This window comes from Taudactylus pleione, unplaced genomic scaffold (assembly GCF_031769625.1).
Source record: "Taudactylus pleione unplaced genomic scaffold, aTauple2 ptg000216l, whole genome shotgun sequence".
NCBI classification, from domain to species: Eukaryota; Metazoa; Chordata; class Amphibia; order Anura; family Myobatrachidae; genus Taudactylus; species Taudactylus pleione.
The window spans coordinates 6514251-6530207 of NW_028284618.1; the positions used below are offsets into that span (position 1 = coordinate 6514251).

At 44.0% G+C, this 15957-nt stretch overlaps 1 protein-coding gene across 7 annotated transcripts in view; it reads left to right on the top strand.

Moving 5' to 3' along the window:
- The window catches only part of ADAM22 (ADAM metallopeptidase domain 22), a 278694-nt gene that overhangs the window by 211727 nt on the left and 51010 nt on the right, over positions 1-15957 (top strand). For all 7 annotated transcript variants that reach the window (XM_088478610.1, XM_088478609.1, XM_088478614.1 and 4 more), the window contains exons 14-18: positions 1684-1735; positions 8505-8604; positions 9453-9524; positions 13837-13929; positions 15619-15699. In XM_088478610.1, the coding sequence (XP_088334736.1) occupies positions 1684-1735; positions 8505-8604; positions 9453-9524; positions 13837-13929; positions 15619-15699 (398 nt within the window). The remainder of the gene's footprint in view (positions 1-1683; positions 1736-8504; positions 8605-9452; positions 9525-13836; positions 13930-15618; positions 15700-15957) is intronic.

Consider the following 15957-nt stretch of genomic DNA (forward strand, 5'->3'; position numbering starts at 1 on the left):
TACCAATGCACTGGTGCAACAATGCCAACCTGCTTGGGTACTTATTTTTGTGGCGACCAATTGGGACATGGGCAAAAGTCACATCTCTCTGGAGTATACAGTTTGCAGCAAATATATTAAGATTGGTTGCATACAGTTCACAACTACAGACACTATTGTTCTTTGGTAATTTGATCAATTATTGAGCTTGCCACTGATAACTGATCAATGCCTCCTGTCTAGTAGTTTACTAGTGATAACTGTCTACTTGCCATCTCATGTTACACATCAATTAAGGTGATAAATATATATGATGCATATGGAACTATTTTAATAACTTGGAGGTTTGTTTACAAGCTCATTTGATTGTAACAATTTATTGAATGTTATGCTTGGTACACACCTAAACGATGGTACAGCGATTCGATGATATATCACATCGCCTTTTACACTATATGACGACGCGATATATCGTTACCTGCTTCATGTAACAACACCGCGCCATCCGTGAAATCGTTCCACTGGACATGCAGAACATCCAATGGGATGATGCAATGAATGACAGGTGTAAACAACGACTTGGGGTTACACACTATACGATATTCATGCAGATTGGGCGAAACTACCAAGATTTCACAATATATCGTACAGTGGAGCTCATTCAGACCCGCTCATAAGATGCGATCGCTCGCTGGCAAAAAAAGGGCCGGATATTTAAATTAAGCGCTCGCACTGCGTCGCGTAAGGACGCCCACTATGTTAGCGAGCTACTGCAAAGTGCGCTCGCAAGTGTCTGAAAACGCCCCCTTGCCACTCACAACACACGTCATCTCCGGGAAATGTATGATTAATCGGGACCATCGTGAGCCATCTGCCTTTCCCCGCCGCAAGCACTGCAATCAGTACGGCCTGATATACATGCAGGTGACGTGTACAATGACGCTACTTTGCTAACTATGCACGCCCTTTAAACGGCATTTTGGCGGCCCGACACGCCTGCGTTCGCAACACCACTCTCCCGTTTACAAGCACCTTCCTGTCACTCAAAGTAGCGACCTGATAGTGGCTTACGAGCAACCAAAAACAGTTCGCATAGACTGGCTTGCGCACAAGCACTGCGAATTATACGCATGCTCACTGAGTAGAAATCGCCTGCCAGCGAGCGATTGCGCCTTAGCGAGCGGGTCTGAATCAGGTCCAGTGTGTACCCGCCTGAGTTAACACATGTTTATAGCTGCTATTTTATCTATAATACTGCCAGAAAATTCTTGTGTTTTATATACATTGTGATTTAATGCTTGTTTTTGTCTAATGTATATATTTATTGTTGTTATAACTGCAGATTGGAGATCTTTAATATTTTTATCAATATTAACATTTTGGGTAACTAACCCTGGATTGCCATTTAGATCAGGAGTGTTTGGTGCTACCATTTTTTTCCTAGTTTATCAGCAATTAAGCTTTGTAGGACATTGGTGGTCCCCTCGGTTAGCTGCCGCTCCCTAGTTGGATAGTTGAGGATTGGGTGCCCTTACTTTGTTCTGGTTCTTTCTTTGTTCTCTCTGGAGTATGACTATTATAGTTGCTTATTCAACTGCAATATAAGTTGACTTGCTTTCGGTTATTGAGATGTAAATTATAGCATGAAACTATAAAATGCAATATTGCTGTATTCTGGTACATTTATATTGCTTACTATTTCAGGGGAGTGCACTTGTGAAGATAAATGGTCTGGCTGTATCATGGAAGACATTGGGTAAGATTGTGAATTATATTTTATCAATAAAATAAATTTTTATGGTTTCGTTTAAACTAGCGACCCACCCCCGGCTTCACACAGGAGCAATTTTGAATTTACGGCGATTGTCTTTTTTTAACCAAGGTCTTATAAGATTGCCTCGCAGACAAGATTAGTCATGACGTGACACGCAAAAGAGCCACGTAATGTTGTCGATGAGAAAAACAATCTACACTTAGGTCTACTCCAGCCACGTTACGTGTCTGTTCCTGTGCTTTATTTATTGTCATGACAAAGCAGACTCTTACCGGGAATTGGACTTGTTTGAAATTAAAGAATCGCTTTTCACATAAATGAAATAGGAACAAACTGAAATTTTATATCGGTTAACAGGGGCATACATCAGTTTTTCCCGGATAATATGTATCAATCTCTAAATGGTATAAAATAAAGTTCATCACACATGTTTCTGAGTGTGAAGTGTGTGTTTTGCGACCGCACAGCTTTCATCTTGATAACTAAGGGGTCTATTTACTAAGCAGTGTTAGAAGACAGAGTGAAAAGTGATAAGGTGCCAGCCAATCAGCTCCCAACTGTCATTTTTCAAACACAGCCTGTGAGATGGCAGTTGGGAGCTGATTGGCTGGCACCTTATCACTTTTCACTCTGTCTTCTAACACTGCTTAGTAAATAGACCCCTGAATATTAAATAGTTTATGTAAAGGAGACATAACAGTCAAAGTCCCTCATGAAAAGTAAACCTGGGAAATAATGTCAGAATTACACAAGACATTTGAAGAGGCAGTTCCCATTTAAAGAAAAGCTGATTTTTATCCTGAAAGTTGAGCGCAATTTTAGGTTTTATCCACATTTTTTATTTGTATCGTTTGTTGGTGTGTAAGGTGTTTGTGATACTACTTAATTTGCAGCTCCTAATGTGCACAGTGGTCCCCTATTTTTGTGTTGTATATTGGTAGCATGCGACAAGCGACTGTAGGAAGAGAAAATGGAGGATATGGGAGTGGCTGAGGTGACGTCTTCAGAGCCCAGATCAGAACGACATATCGCCTGGTCGTCCGGTATACTTCACGATTTGCTAAGAACCCTTAAAGTTATCTTCTCATCTGCTGCGCAGTACAGAAGATGAGAGGAACGACGCACAGGAGCACGCAAAAGTGCGTACACACTAGACGATGTAAACGATTTGTCATTCCAATTCTGCTCAAAACGACAAATCGTCCAATATATCGTCTACTGTGTACCCAGCTATAGTGTACATATTATTTTATTTTTTTAAAAAGCTTGTTTTATTGAAAATATATTAAAAAACACTTAACAGTAGAGAGGGGGATGGGGTACAAAAAAAAAAAGGGGAGGGAATGGAGGGAGATGCAGCCAAGGGTATACAGGTGTACAGTATATATTGGACGATAATTAATTACAACAAAGAAACAAAAAAAATATGCCAAGTTGCAGATCATTCATGCCAATGACTAATTACAATTGTGTAACTACAACAAGAAAGGTCAACAGGTTCATAGGTGGCGTGGGCTCCATTCACACCCACTCAAACGGGTTAGATGCCAGATGAGAGAGGTGGAGGGGCATTATATTAATCTGTCCATGGGCGCCCAAGACAGAGGGGTCATTTGATATCAAAGAGAGTTTTGGGGAATACCAGACCCTTGGAGAACAAGCTACATTAGAATTTATTTTTGATTCATCGTATCTACTGCTGGAATAGACCCATAGCAAAGACAAAATGGATACTGGATGCTCGGATGTAAACCCAATTTTGGAGCAATGAGGGGAGAGACACAAACATGTGCTGGGTTTGTGTGTTAAGTAAACAATAGATTTTGTACGCCAAGTTCTTCATCCTTCACAGACATAAGGGATTTTCATTGTTACACCAAAACGCCGACTTGCCCATGTGAGTTATGAAAATCTGTGCCGCAAGAATTTTTGTAGGAACTTCTACTGGAAACTCATACGTCAGTCTTGGCAGTGCGGTCAGTTGTTCATGTTGCCTCGCCAGGAAAGTCCACAAATCTTTAACACAGTGTTTTTGTCATTAAAATTTAAAGTTCTCCGATAGTAGGGTTGACGGTTGGGAGGAATATTCAGTCTCCATCAGGTTGATCTTAACGTTACAAATATTGCCTTTTCATCATTTAATGACAGGCACACTTTAGGACAGACGTACACCCACCCAAACAATGACAGGAGAGTATAGACGGGCAGGCAACAAGGGACAGGAGAGAAAGAGATTGAGGGGCAGGCGCGAAAAAAAGACTGAGGGCTATATTCAGAGGTTGATGCAGTTACAGCTGTGGTTGCGACTTTTTTGTGGAGTTGCAGTGGCGGTAATATGCAAATGCTAGTTTCAGCTTTGCTCTTGTGCGCTACCATGCGCCAGACTGAGCAGGCCTTGAGCCGCCCACTTTCAATGTCCGTAGACAGTGTAACTTCGCTGGTGCTTCTGAACACGCCACCGTTGACACTTGCACCAGCCCTATGACTGGTACAGTGGCTCCTTCTGAAATCCAGATGAACGTGGCCTCTATTGCTGTGGATCTGCGTTCACTGACACACTCATGACACTCCCATAAGATGGCCTTTTTTGCGTTCACTTCAGAACAACACCCCAGGAGCGCCCATGGTTTTGCCTCACCGGTTCAACTGCCAGCGCCTCCATATGCAACAGCAGACTCCGCGGACACTCAGGGGAATACATGTGCCTCTGGGGTTTTCAGGACTTTTCGTGAATGTACAGTAGCAAATAATTACTTAACTGCGCAAGCTTTGGCACTGTGTTCACCTCTGTATCAGACATTGAGGGGTAATGAGGTTCAGGAGAGAAAGAGACTGAGGGGCAACGAGGGACATATTGTCTCAGGTATCAGAAATAGGGATGCACTGACACGCCAACAAGCTCAACCGAGACTGCTGCATCGTCTGACCACGACACGGGGGGAGACCCGAGCATCCCTGATTCTGCTCATGGCCAACCTATTAAGGAGAAAAAGATCAGTGCATGAATGAAGGCCATGGGGAGGAGTGACATGAGTGTAAGTGCGTTCTTCTTGTGGATCCAGGATCCGCTATGTATTGAAACAGATTAAACATTTTTCAACCTCTAAAATGTATTGGATTCCAGAGGGGAAAATGAACTAACATTTGGGAAGCAGTCCTATTTCTAACATAGGAATGTGTTGAAGTTGCAGCCAATGTAAATGTGTCCTTTAGCCATCTTCTGAAGGCACCTACCAAAACTCATGCTACGTTAGGAGTGCACACAGAAGCCACTGTAACAAATCAATGGTGTGCGCTTTACATATTCTGGGTGATTCTGGTGAGCCGTGGAGAGGTTTAGATGAATTAAGGGGTTTTCTTAAAGTGGCAGTAGGCTGGACAAGTGATGTTCTTACTGCCAGCACCATGCAGATTTAGTAGATTTACTACAGAGTACACAAACCCACAGAGAGTTGAGCATAGCTCTACGATGGGGACAATTACAGAATCCATAATAAAGGAGTGCTGTTGGTGCGCTCTTTGGGACGTTTGCACGGTCAGAAGGAAGCGGCTGTGCAGTACCATCCAACCAATATGCGAATGCAGCAGGAAATTGACACCGCCTGAATGCATCTGCGATCCAAGTGTAGCGTCCGTCCGTTACTGCTTTGGCCAGGCGCTGTAAATGAACGCTTACTTAGCCTGGCCGCTTGCCAGGCCAGTAAATCTGCATCCTACAATGCAGCCCCAGGCCTCGGCACTCCCAGGAAACGAGGGCGACATGCCCCCGTTTCCTGGAACGCAACCCTCCTCCGCCCCCTCCCTGCCCCCAAATGGCCGCAGCCTGTCAATCAGGGGGCATTACGACCATTGGGTGTACGTACATATCTGATCAGGCTCTTTATTTGCCTGAGGTGGACATTTTCAAATAAGAGTTGCTCTAATTTTTTCCACCCTGTAAAAGTCCTTCACTAAATTGAATCCATTCTTGCCTACTCTGTAGCTCTCCCCTCCTGAAGACCTCGGCGGGAAATCCGTGAGACAAGTGCGTGGGGGCATGCTGACGCAATTTGTGTCATTATGACCGATTCCCTTGCGGCACAATGCCGGGAATGGCTGCATCGCGCAGTGGGGGCTTGATGATGACCGTGGTATCATGCCCCAGCCTAGGTAGCTAGGGAAGTAGGCAGAATGCTGTTGCCATCGGTGTGTTTGCCAATATAATGTTGTTGTACATTATTTTATTTTTTTAGATTATATTTATAACAAAGAGTTTAATAAAAAAAAAAGAGGTTTTATTCCTTTTCCAACAGTCCATGCTCATATGAATGTATAAAAATCGAGATAATCCTTCCAAAATTGGGATTGTTGGGAGATATAACTGTGCTGGTGATGTTTTTTTGCCGAGAAAATGTATGATTACTAAGCGCTAATAAACTTTCATAACGATTTTATCTGCCCTACACAAAAACACAGTGCATGCAGTAATACCAACGCATTTCACCTTTAGCTGCATTTAGATATGAGCGGACAGGAGCAGTTGTCATAGGGAGCCGTGATCCCTACGATAGCCTCATACTACTGGCAGCACACCAGTAGTTTAACGGTAGTTAACACGCAATAATCCCCCATGCCGCAAAAATGAGACCTAAAACTTTAACTTTTTATCCTTAAAATACAAATTAAAAAAAGAAATAAAAGAAGTGAAACTAGCACTCTACTCTTTCTTTCACATTGCTTGCAATGGTACTAAACTTATCCTCCACTGAGTGTCAGCAGTGTTTCTCAGGATTTAGCCTTGAAAATGAATTGAGCGCCTGATTCAGACCCGGTCGCAAGCGCTGAGCGCTCGCAACCGGGTCGATGATGGCCCACATCGCATGCGCACTACGGAGCCGGCTCCGTCGTGTGCATGCGTGAGACCCGGCTAACGACGGGCAATCCGTCGCTCCGGGTCTCGCACCAAACGGGGAGAGCTGTCGATGTTGAGTGACAGCTCGCCCCATTTGGTGGGCTGGGGGGGGGTGGCTGCCCAAACGGAGGCGTTTCCATGAGAACGCCTGCCATTTGGGGGTGGCCCCACTGACATCACAAGTGATGTCAGTGGAGAGCTTCCGGCTCTGTTAGAGCCGAAAGCTCTCTGGGGCTTGCAATGAACGAGACCCTACTACAAGGGTCTCGTCGCAAGCCCGATGGTCGCGATGGTCTTGACCATCGCGACCATCATCATGGCCGCTCGCTATAGCTGTGGGTGGTCACCCACAGCTATGCGAGCGGCCAAGAGGCCGGTCCACAAAAAAAAAAGCCCGTCCCTGATTCAGAGCGAGCGGCTCTGAATCAGGCCCTGAGTCAGTTCCTCATAATTGCCACACAGCAAATACTTTAACTCTTTTCCAAATCTTGACCAATTATGTTCTACCTGTAACCTTTGTTTTGCCAATCAGTCAGACCCCGTGTATTGATGTCTAATGGAGTCCTCTGTTTCACTTTAGTTTTCAAAGCAGTGTGTTGCTTTTAGTGTGTGTGATCTTTCTCATAAGAGCCACATCTCAGATTGATCCCATTAAGTCTTTGAATCCATGTTGCGCATCAACCGTAAGGAATAAATCAGTGGAGTTAATTTCATAAAAGATGAAAGGGCTGAGGAACAATAGCTAAACTGATCATCAGCTGCTAAATGCTACGGAAAATGAGCAAATATTAATTTAATTTGTTTGTAAATTTTCTTTTCTGGTGAAGTAACCTTTTAGATGTTCTCAGCGTAATTTCAGAACATGTCTCAGAACATTAATGTTACAGCATATTGTTACCAGAACAGAACGTCTTCATCCACTTTGCTAATAGATACTTGAGTCGTTCCTGTATTTTAATAAATTAGAATTTAGGCTAGTGGTTTCCCAGCTTTGTGACGTGTCACGTGCCTGTTGATACTGAAGCCACGTGACTCATTTTTATGTGACTCAGGGTCCTGGGTAAATGAGTTTCTTTGAAAAGCAAGGATAATTACACCTAATTCATTTTATATACATTTAAAGCATATTTATTGTATACTCCCCATTGCATTACTTCAGTTTATTTTAATTAAATTTATGAAGCTTTCTCTAACAGCATTTTGGTCCTGGATTATAAACATTAAATCACGGTTATTACGGGATTACAAACAGAAGTGGACTGGGCAGGAGGGCATGTGTGGGGGGCAGAGCTGGATTAAGGGGAGCAGGTGGTTATGTTCTCGTCAGCATGTTCATTGCCCAGTAGCCGACCATGGGGTCTATTTACTAAGCAGTGTTAGGAGAGAGTGAAAAGTGAAAAGAAAGTGATAAGGTGCCAGCCAATCAGCTCCCAAATGTCATCTCACAGGTTGTGTTTGAAAAATGACAGTTGGGAGCTGATTGGCTGGCACCTTATCACCTTCTTTTCACTTTTCGCTCTCTCTCTTAACACTGCTTAGTAAATAGACCCCCATGTGATGCAGTGGCTCTCTGCCTTTTCACAGCGTGGCGCGCTCCCTGCCTAGCGGCGACTCACGTACGGCGCATCATGTATTCCAAACCAAATAAAAACTTGCGTTAATATTTTGTATTATTTTCATATTGAACCAACATTTTATTTTTATCTATCTTAAAAAGGACTAATCCCAAGAAGCAAATGTATTTGTATCTCATATAATTTGCATATGCTGTATAAAGTGCCCAACCTAAACACACAAAATGTTCGTAGGATGCGCTCTAATAACGCTGTTCGCTTACTATACACGTGTCCTGTTTTACAGCTACTATCTCCCAAGCAAGTTTTCCACCTGTGATATCGAGGAGTACCATGAATTCCTGAACAGCGGCGGTGGAGCCTGCCTGTTCAATATGCCCTCCAAGGTATGTTTACCCCTGTTTGGTTTGGTGACCAGATATACGGCTTCTGCCCATCCGGATAAAGAAGGGCTTTCACAGATACAAAGTATTGCCGGGTGATGACGATACAAACTTTCCCTTACCTCTTTTACACCTAGATCCCTGGTCCAGCCTGGGACACTGAACATGGGTTACAAGCCGCGTCACTGCGGCTTGAACCCAGTTTACACCGCAGGTAGACCTGGGATATTGCTGGGGCTTACCTTTTGCCAGCGCTTTGAGATGACATCATCTTCAGGCGCCGCGAATGCGACTCTACTATGCAGTGAACAGGACCTGGGCCGGACAATCCGGGTTACCCGTTCACACTGCCCTGTGACACGGGTCCTTCTCTGACCAACCCGGGTTGGATTTCCGGCTCTCTGGACCCAGGTTAACCCTTTTACAATGAGCCATCACACGGGTTGATTAATTAACCTACCCACAAAGAATCCAGGAGAGGCAGCCATTTTAGGCACACTACATAGGATTACACTGTAATGTGTAGACAGATTTTGAAATGGGAGGGGAACACATTACTGTATCAGCTCTAAATCACAGTGTAAAAAGTAAGCTGCCCAGTATTTGTATGCTGCATGCAGAGGCAGCCAGTATTTTCCCTGTATGTAAACAAAGAATTGTAGTTGCACTCGTTGCTTGGCAACATAATTTGTCCAGATGCAAATTGTCACCTATTACCCGAATTTGCTCCTGTAAATGAGACCCTTACTAATACTACAGTATTCCCCATTTTTTTGCATAGTGTATTTCCACATAGTTCTCTGGCTGATATGATCCATCTTACTTGTATTGGTTGTGTTTTATTCCTACAGCTTTTGGATCCCCCTGAGTGCGGCAATGGCTTTGTTGAAGCTGGCGAAGAATGTGATTGCGGCACTATTGCGGTACTTAAATAAGCAGCGCATTGTACTCAATGGATACAGTGGATAAATACTTATGGACAGGGCTTAATTTGAAATGACTCGGGGCCTGATTCAGCAAGGATCGCCATTGCAAAGCTGCACGCAGGCTATAGATATATGATGTATGCACGCAGGCAGCTTTGCCATTGCGTTCCTTGCAATAATGCAAATGCAGCAGGAGGTGTATGACACCCCCTGCTGCATTTGTGATCCCAGCACTGCGACGGAGGTCGCAGGCTGGGATCACTATCGTGACCTTCACGACCATCGATGGTCGCGTTGTGAACGGTACCGGGTGGTCGGACAGCTGAGTAAACCTCAGCTTACTCAGGCTGGCCGGCTTGCGAGCCTAGAAGACTGCGTACGTCCATGCAGTCTCTGGGCTGGCCACTCCCGGAAACAGGGCGGACATGCCCCGTTTCCGGGAATGCCGGCCGCCCCCGCACCGCCTTTTAAATGCCTCTGCCTGTCAGGGCTTGCATGCGATTGAGCATGACCCATTCTGCAAACTCGCAGAATGGGTCCTGCACACGCGCAGATTCCCTTTAATCGGGAATCTGCATTCAGCAGTGCACTTCTGAATCAAGCCCCCAATCCATTATAGTATTCCTTAACACCGAATATAAAATGATTAATAAAATCTTTGATTATCATAAAAATTGTGCATAAATCGCATATTACATAAAGAATACAAACCTGACTGACTGGAAAATACAGTGTATATATATATTATGATAGAGTAAAATCATTGTGTTATTGGGGATTTATGTCCTAATATCTATATATCTGTTACTTCAATGTTAGTTACATTCTTATCTTTGTGTGTGTGTGTTTTATTTTGTAACAGTCCTTTTTAAGGAGACAATTCTTTAAAAACTAGCAAAACTAATGGATTTTCTGTTGCAGCATATCACAGTGATGGAGGACCTGTTCGTGTTTCCCATAATAATATACAGCTTTGTCTTTGCTCATCTAGCCTCAATACACCACCCAGCACGGCGTAAGTGAGCCGACGGGTCCGGTGCAACTCTGCTGGCGTCGGGCGACTTTATTTGCCGAAAATGCATCTTAAGTTGCAATGCTGTGCGACTCGGGCCCACCAAGAGACTGTGCTGATTAATTTGATATATGACACATTGTATATCTGTGTGTGACTGAGTCTGTAAACGGAACTTGGTGTGGAAAAAAGCTGCGGCCGCTGCATTGTTGCACTTCGCATTCTGATTTAGAGACTCAGGGCCTGATTCAGAGTCGCTCGTAAGCGGCCGCTCGTTCGCTCCGAGCGATGTTCGCACATCTGCGCATGCGTATGGGTTGTAATGCGCATGCGCCAACCAGTCAGTGCGGTCGGAAATCGTGTGCTCGCAAAATAGCGACTGCCTGCTAATTTGAGTGACAGAATGAGGTGTTTGTGGGTGGTAACAGGGGAAGGTGCTTGAAAACGGGGAGTGGAGATCCGAACGCAGGCGTGCCAAACGGTCAAAACGGGCGTTTTAAGGGTGTGCATAGTTAACAAAGCAGCGTCATCGACCACGTCACTTGGTTGTCTTTTAGCCTGAACTGCTCGCATGATTGCGGTAGGAAAATGCTACCACAAGAATAGCGAGCAGTTCATACGCCTTTCGATGTACTCGATTAATCAAATAAATAGCGGAGATGACGTATGATGCGAGCGGCCAAGGGGCGTCTTTACAAAATAGCGAGCGCATGTTTTGGACGCTCGCTCAGACATAGAGGCGTCAACAGACCGCAAAGAGCGAGCGCTCAAATTAAATAGCCAGCCCCTTTTTCTGAACGAGCGTCCGCAAATAGCGTCCGGCTCTGAATCAGGCCCTCAGTCGCACACAGATATACAAGTGTCACATATCATATTCATTTTTTACAAGAAAAGATTCAAATGAGACGCCCGGCGCTAGCAGAGTCTCTCGGGACCAAGTGCGCCCAGAAGGGCTGTTTGGTGCAATTGCAGCAAAGACAAGTGAGGAGACATCTGTATAACGTAAAATAGAGTTATTCATCAGTATTATGATCACTTTGATATCATGTGTATCCCAAGATCATCAAGAGGTCTATTTACTAAGCAATGTCAGGAGACAGAGTGAAAAGTGATAAGGTGCCAGCCAATCAGCTCCTAACTGTCATTTTTCAGCCTGTGAGATGGCAGTTAGGAGCTGATTGGCTGGCACCTTATCACTTTTCACTCTGTCTCCTAACACTGCTTAGTAAATAGACCCCCTAGTCTTTTACATTATTCAATGCTGCTTTGATGAAATAGATAGTTTTAATTTTGGCCATAAATGATTCTAATGAAATTCAGCGGAAGGTCAAAAAAAATTATATTTACATTTAATGTCATTCGGTGCAACTGTATAAGGAAAACAAATTTCCATTCCCTACTAAGTAACGCTTGTGTCACAACTTCTCCTTGGGTTCCATGTTTAGTTATTTCCAGATCATTTAGGACCTTTTGGATCACATTTATGTGACTCGGCGTCTGATTCATAGGTTGACGCTAGTGCACGTGCTGCTGCGATTTATTTCAGGTTCGAAGCTGCGATAATATGCAAATGCTAGTTCCAGCCTTCCCCTTGTGTACCAGCGTGCGACAGACTGTGCAAGCTCTGCGACACCCACTTCCAGTGCTCATGGACAGTGCAAATCCGCCAGAGGTTGTAAACACTCCACCAATGGCGCACCATCGCCTGCACCATAGACACTAGCGACGTCCTATGGCTGGCACAGTGACTCCTTCTGAAAAATCTCAAAACGTGGCTCATACCAATATGCACTATCGGTCGTTTGAGAACAACCCCATTTTTAGTGATTATTGAACCCCATTCAAAAGTCATTATTGAAATATAAGCAGTTCAAGTCCAATGTCCTGAAATGGTACAAAGATAAACTATTAGAGGTGAAAAAGAAAAACAATTTAGTAAAAAATTTTCAGAGTTAACGTGAAAAAAACCCTTTATTCAAGGAAGAAGTAATGGGTAAGAGCTTACAGCTGATCTCCAGCAATGAGAAAGAGGCCTCTCTGGGCAATGTAGCACCACCAGTAAGGCCTTATGGAGCTATGAATCAAAAAACGCCAATTCTTGTAATAGCAAAACATTCCATGTGGGACTCTTATGCTGGCTCCTAAGACAGCAACTTGCAGAGTGACTGGCACCCTAAACCCAAAGGTCTTCCACAGTATTTTACGGTGCCATGCAATACGATCTCTGGCCGAGTTGTTCAAGGGTTCATCCTACAGCAAGAAAATGACCCAAACATAGCACACGGCTATGTCACAACTACCTTCAAGGTAAAGAAGAAGACGGAAGGCTGTAAGTCATGGAATGGTCAGCACAGGGATGGCGGGCAAAGCAACCTACTTATGAGAACTTTCACAGTAGGGAAGATCTTCCTGAACAATATGTGATTTCCATGGTAGAAAGTTGCCAGGAGTCTGTTCAGTGCTTATAGCTGGGAAAGGTGGCTACTTTGATGAGTAAAAATGTATATTTGGTTAAACAAAAATGATTCTATGATTCATGTTTTTATCTCCAATTGTCTATTGGACTGACATATCAAACTATAGATTTCAATAAAGAGTGGAAAAATGGGGAGGTTCTGAAACTTTTGACCAGTAGTGTATAGCTTTTGGCATAGGCAAATTAAACCGTATATTGCACCAAAGGGGTCATAGTAGCTTAAACATTTTACATATATGTCATATGTATCCCAAACTTCTGTCATGTTCATTATACAATCGAAGGTTTTGAGCCTCGAGTCACTTTTTATATAAAGTTGCTATGCACTATGGCAGCCTTGATGGCAGGTGCCTTTGCTTCATTTGGAAGGAGAGTGTACTTTCTTTTACAAATGGTCAAGTGATATCAATGATTTACTAGCTTTATTCTTCAATTCATAGTTACCTATATGCATTTTCATCACCTTATATTATTAAGAAACACAGCCATCTTCTATATCTTAGACTCTTATGGTTCCTCCTATAAACCCAGCGCTGTAGGGATTCAATAGTTTCATTGGGGTCTATGTACTAAGCCTTGGAGAGAGATAACGTACCAACCAATCAGCTCCTGTCATTGTTTAAACACGGTGTGTAAAGTGACAGGAGCTGATTGGTTGGTACCTTATCTCTCTCCATGGCTCAGTACATACTGTACACCCTTATGTGTGGAAGCACTTGCTGAAAATATGATGCTGGGATTTAAAGCATCTCTGACAAAATCCTAAAATGACAGTTTTAGATTGTGATCTGTTGTAACAGAATTGTTCTTGTGTTCCGCAGGAGTGTGCAGCGGAGGGCGGGGACTGCTGCAAGAAATGCATGTTAACGGAGGGCTCGCAATGCAGTGACGGCTTGTGTTGTTCAGATTGCAAGGTAAAACCAAATATACTAAGTACAATCTACTGTGGTTCATGTAAAGGGAACCGGCAGGATTACCAGTTTCATAAAGAATTACTTGTAGGAGACACATTCAGGGAGGTCAACCTAAATCCAGGTTTGGGGCAATTCCTGTGATACAAATATGAGATGTTCTGCACAGTATATCAATATGTATCTATCAGACGGTCTTTGGATCAAGTTCAGCAGATCTCTAGAGAGGGTATCAGTGAGAGTAATGTTGAGTAACTGTTATAAAATGTTTTTTATTCCTTAAGACATTTGTTCAATCAGGATCGGTCATACGGTCAGCCATGGCGCTTTGCAATTATTGTTATAGTTCATATTCTATACACACAGTAATGTTTCTAAAATAGTAATCCAATCTATTTGGATATATACTGAAGTAACAAAAGTCATGGGATAGCAGTATGTAGAGATAATGGTAGGTGATGTCACCACACTGTGACATCGTGGAAATGCCCAGACCTGCATCAGCAATAATCTGACATCTCGTGAGTCAGTTTGAACACCGGCTAGGCTGCTCAAGGCAAGGCGAAGTGAATTATCGGAGTTTGAACGGGGCATGATAGTGGGTGTCTGACGAATGGGACATTCAACACTCCTCGATCTATGGTGTCATGTGTACCAGGAATACCTCATGGAAGGAATTACCACCCACCATTGACAGCGCAGTGGCCGACCACGGGTGCTTAATGATCGCGACCAGCGGCATCTATCCACAATTGTCCGTGGTAACAGACAAGTAACACTGGCTCAAATCACATCTACATTCAATGCAGGAGGTACTAGACGTATAACCAGCAGGTCAGTGCAGCGCTCTTTAGCTTTCATTGGATATGGGAGCAGAGGACCCCTGTTAACACCAGGCACAGCGCCTCACCTTGGCTTGTGACGTCACTAATTGGACCCTGGAGGACTGGCAACATGTGCCGTGGTCCGATGAGTCACAGTTTCAGTTGTTTCGGGATAATAGTTGGGTTTGGGTGTGGCACAGACCCCATGAGGCTATGGACCCCAGTTGTCAGTAAGGCACCATGTAGGCTGGTGGTGGTTCCATAATGGTGTGGGGTGTGTTTATGTGGCATGGGTTGGGTCCGCTGGTCCTCCTGAACACGTCATTGACCAGTAACCAGTACGTTGCATTGCTTGATGACCATTTGCAGCCCTTCATGGACTTCATGTACCAACCACAATGATGGAATATTCCAGCAGGATAATGTACTGTGTTATTGGTCCTAAGTTGTGCAGAATTGGTTCGAGGAGCATTCTGGAGAGTTCTTATGAATGGTGTGGCCACCACGTTCGCCCGACATGAAGAAAATCAAGCCCGACATGAACCCAATCCACGTGGTGCAGAGGTCGATTCGTACCCAAGATCCTGCACCTACGAATATCGTGGAGCTGTGGGAAGCTATACAGACGGCATGGGTCATCATCTCTCCAGAGGGCTTCTGTCTACTTGTGGATTCGATGCCACGGCGAGTTGCTGCACTTTGCCAGGCTAGAGGGGGTCCTACACATTACTAGGCGTCTATCCCATGACTTTTGGCACTTTAGTGCCCTGACCCATCTGCTTTGTGATTTCATCTCATCCCTTATATGTGAACAGTTTTGTTGTGTTATCTTTCTTAGTAACTTTGTCTTATATATATTCTCTTGAAGTTTAATCCTAAAGAAATGCTGTGTCGGGAAGCAGTGAATGACTGTGATATCCCAGAAATGTGTACTGGAAATTCCAGCCAGGTAATATGACATTAATTTGCTTAAGTGGTGTTTTATGCACGATATGTATGTATGACTTTCAGCGGGAGCTGATCTGTGCACTTGCAGAGATCCCCTCCTCACACTTTGATCCCCGATGCATGCGCTCCAAAATGCCATATATACAGCATGTGACCTTGCCACAGTAGCTAGAAGAGCCTTCACTGGCATCATATGCGGCGTCGCCAGTTTAGTGGTTACGTAGTATTTGCTGATTAACAGAGTTGAAAATCTTCCGTA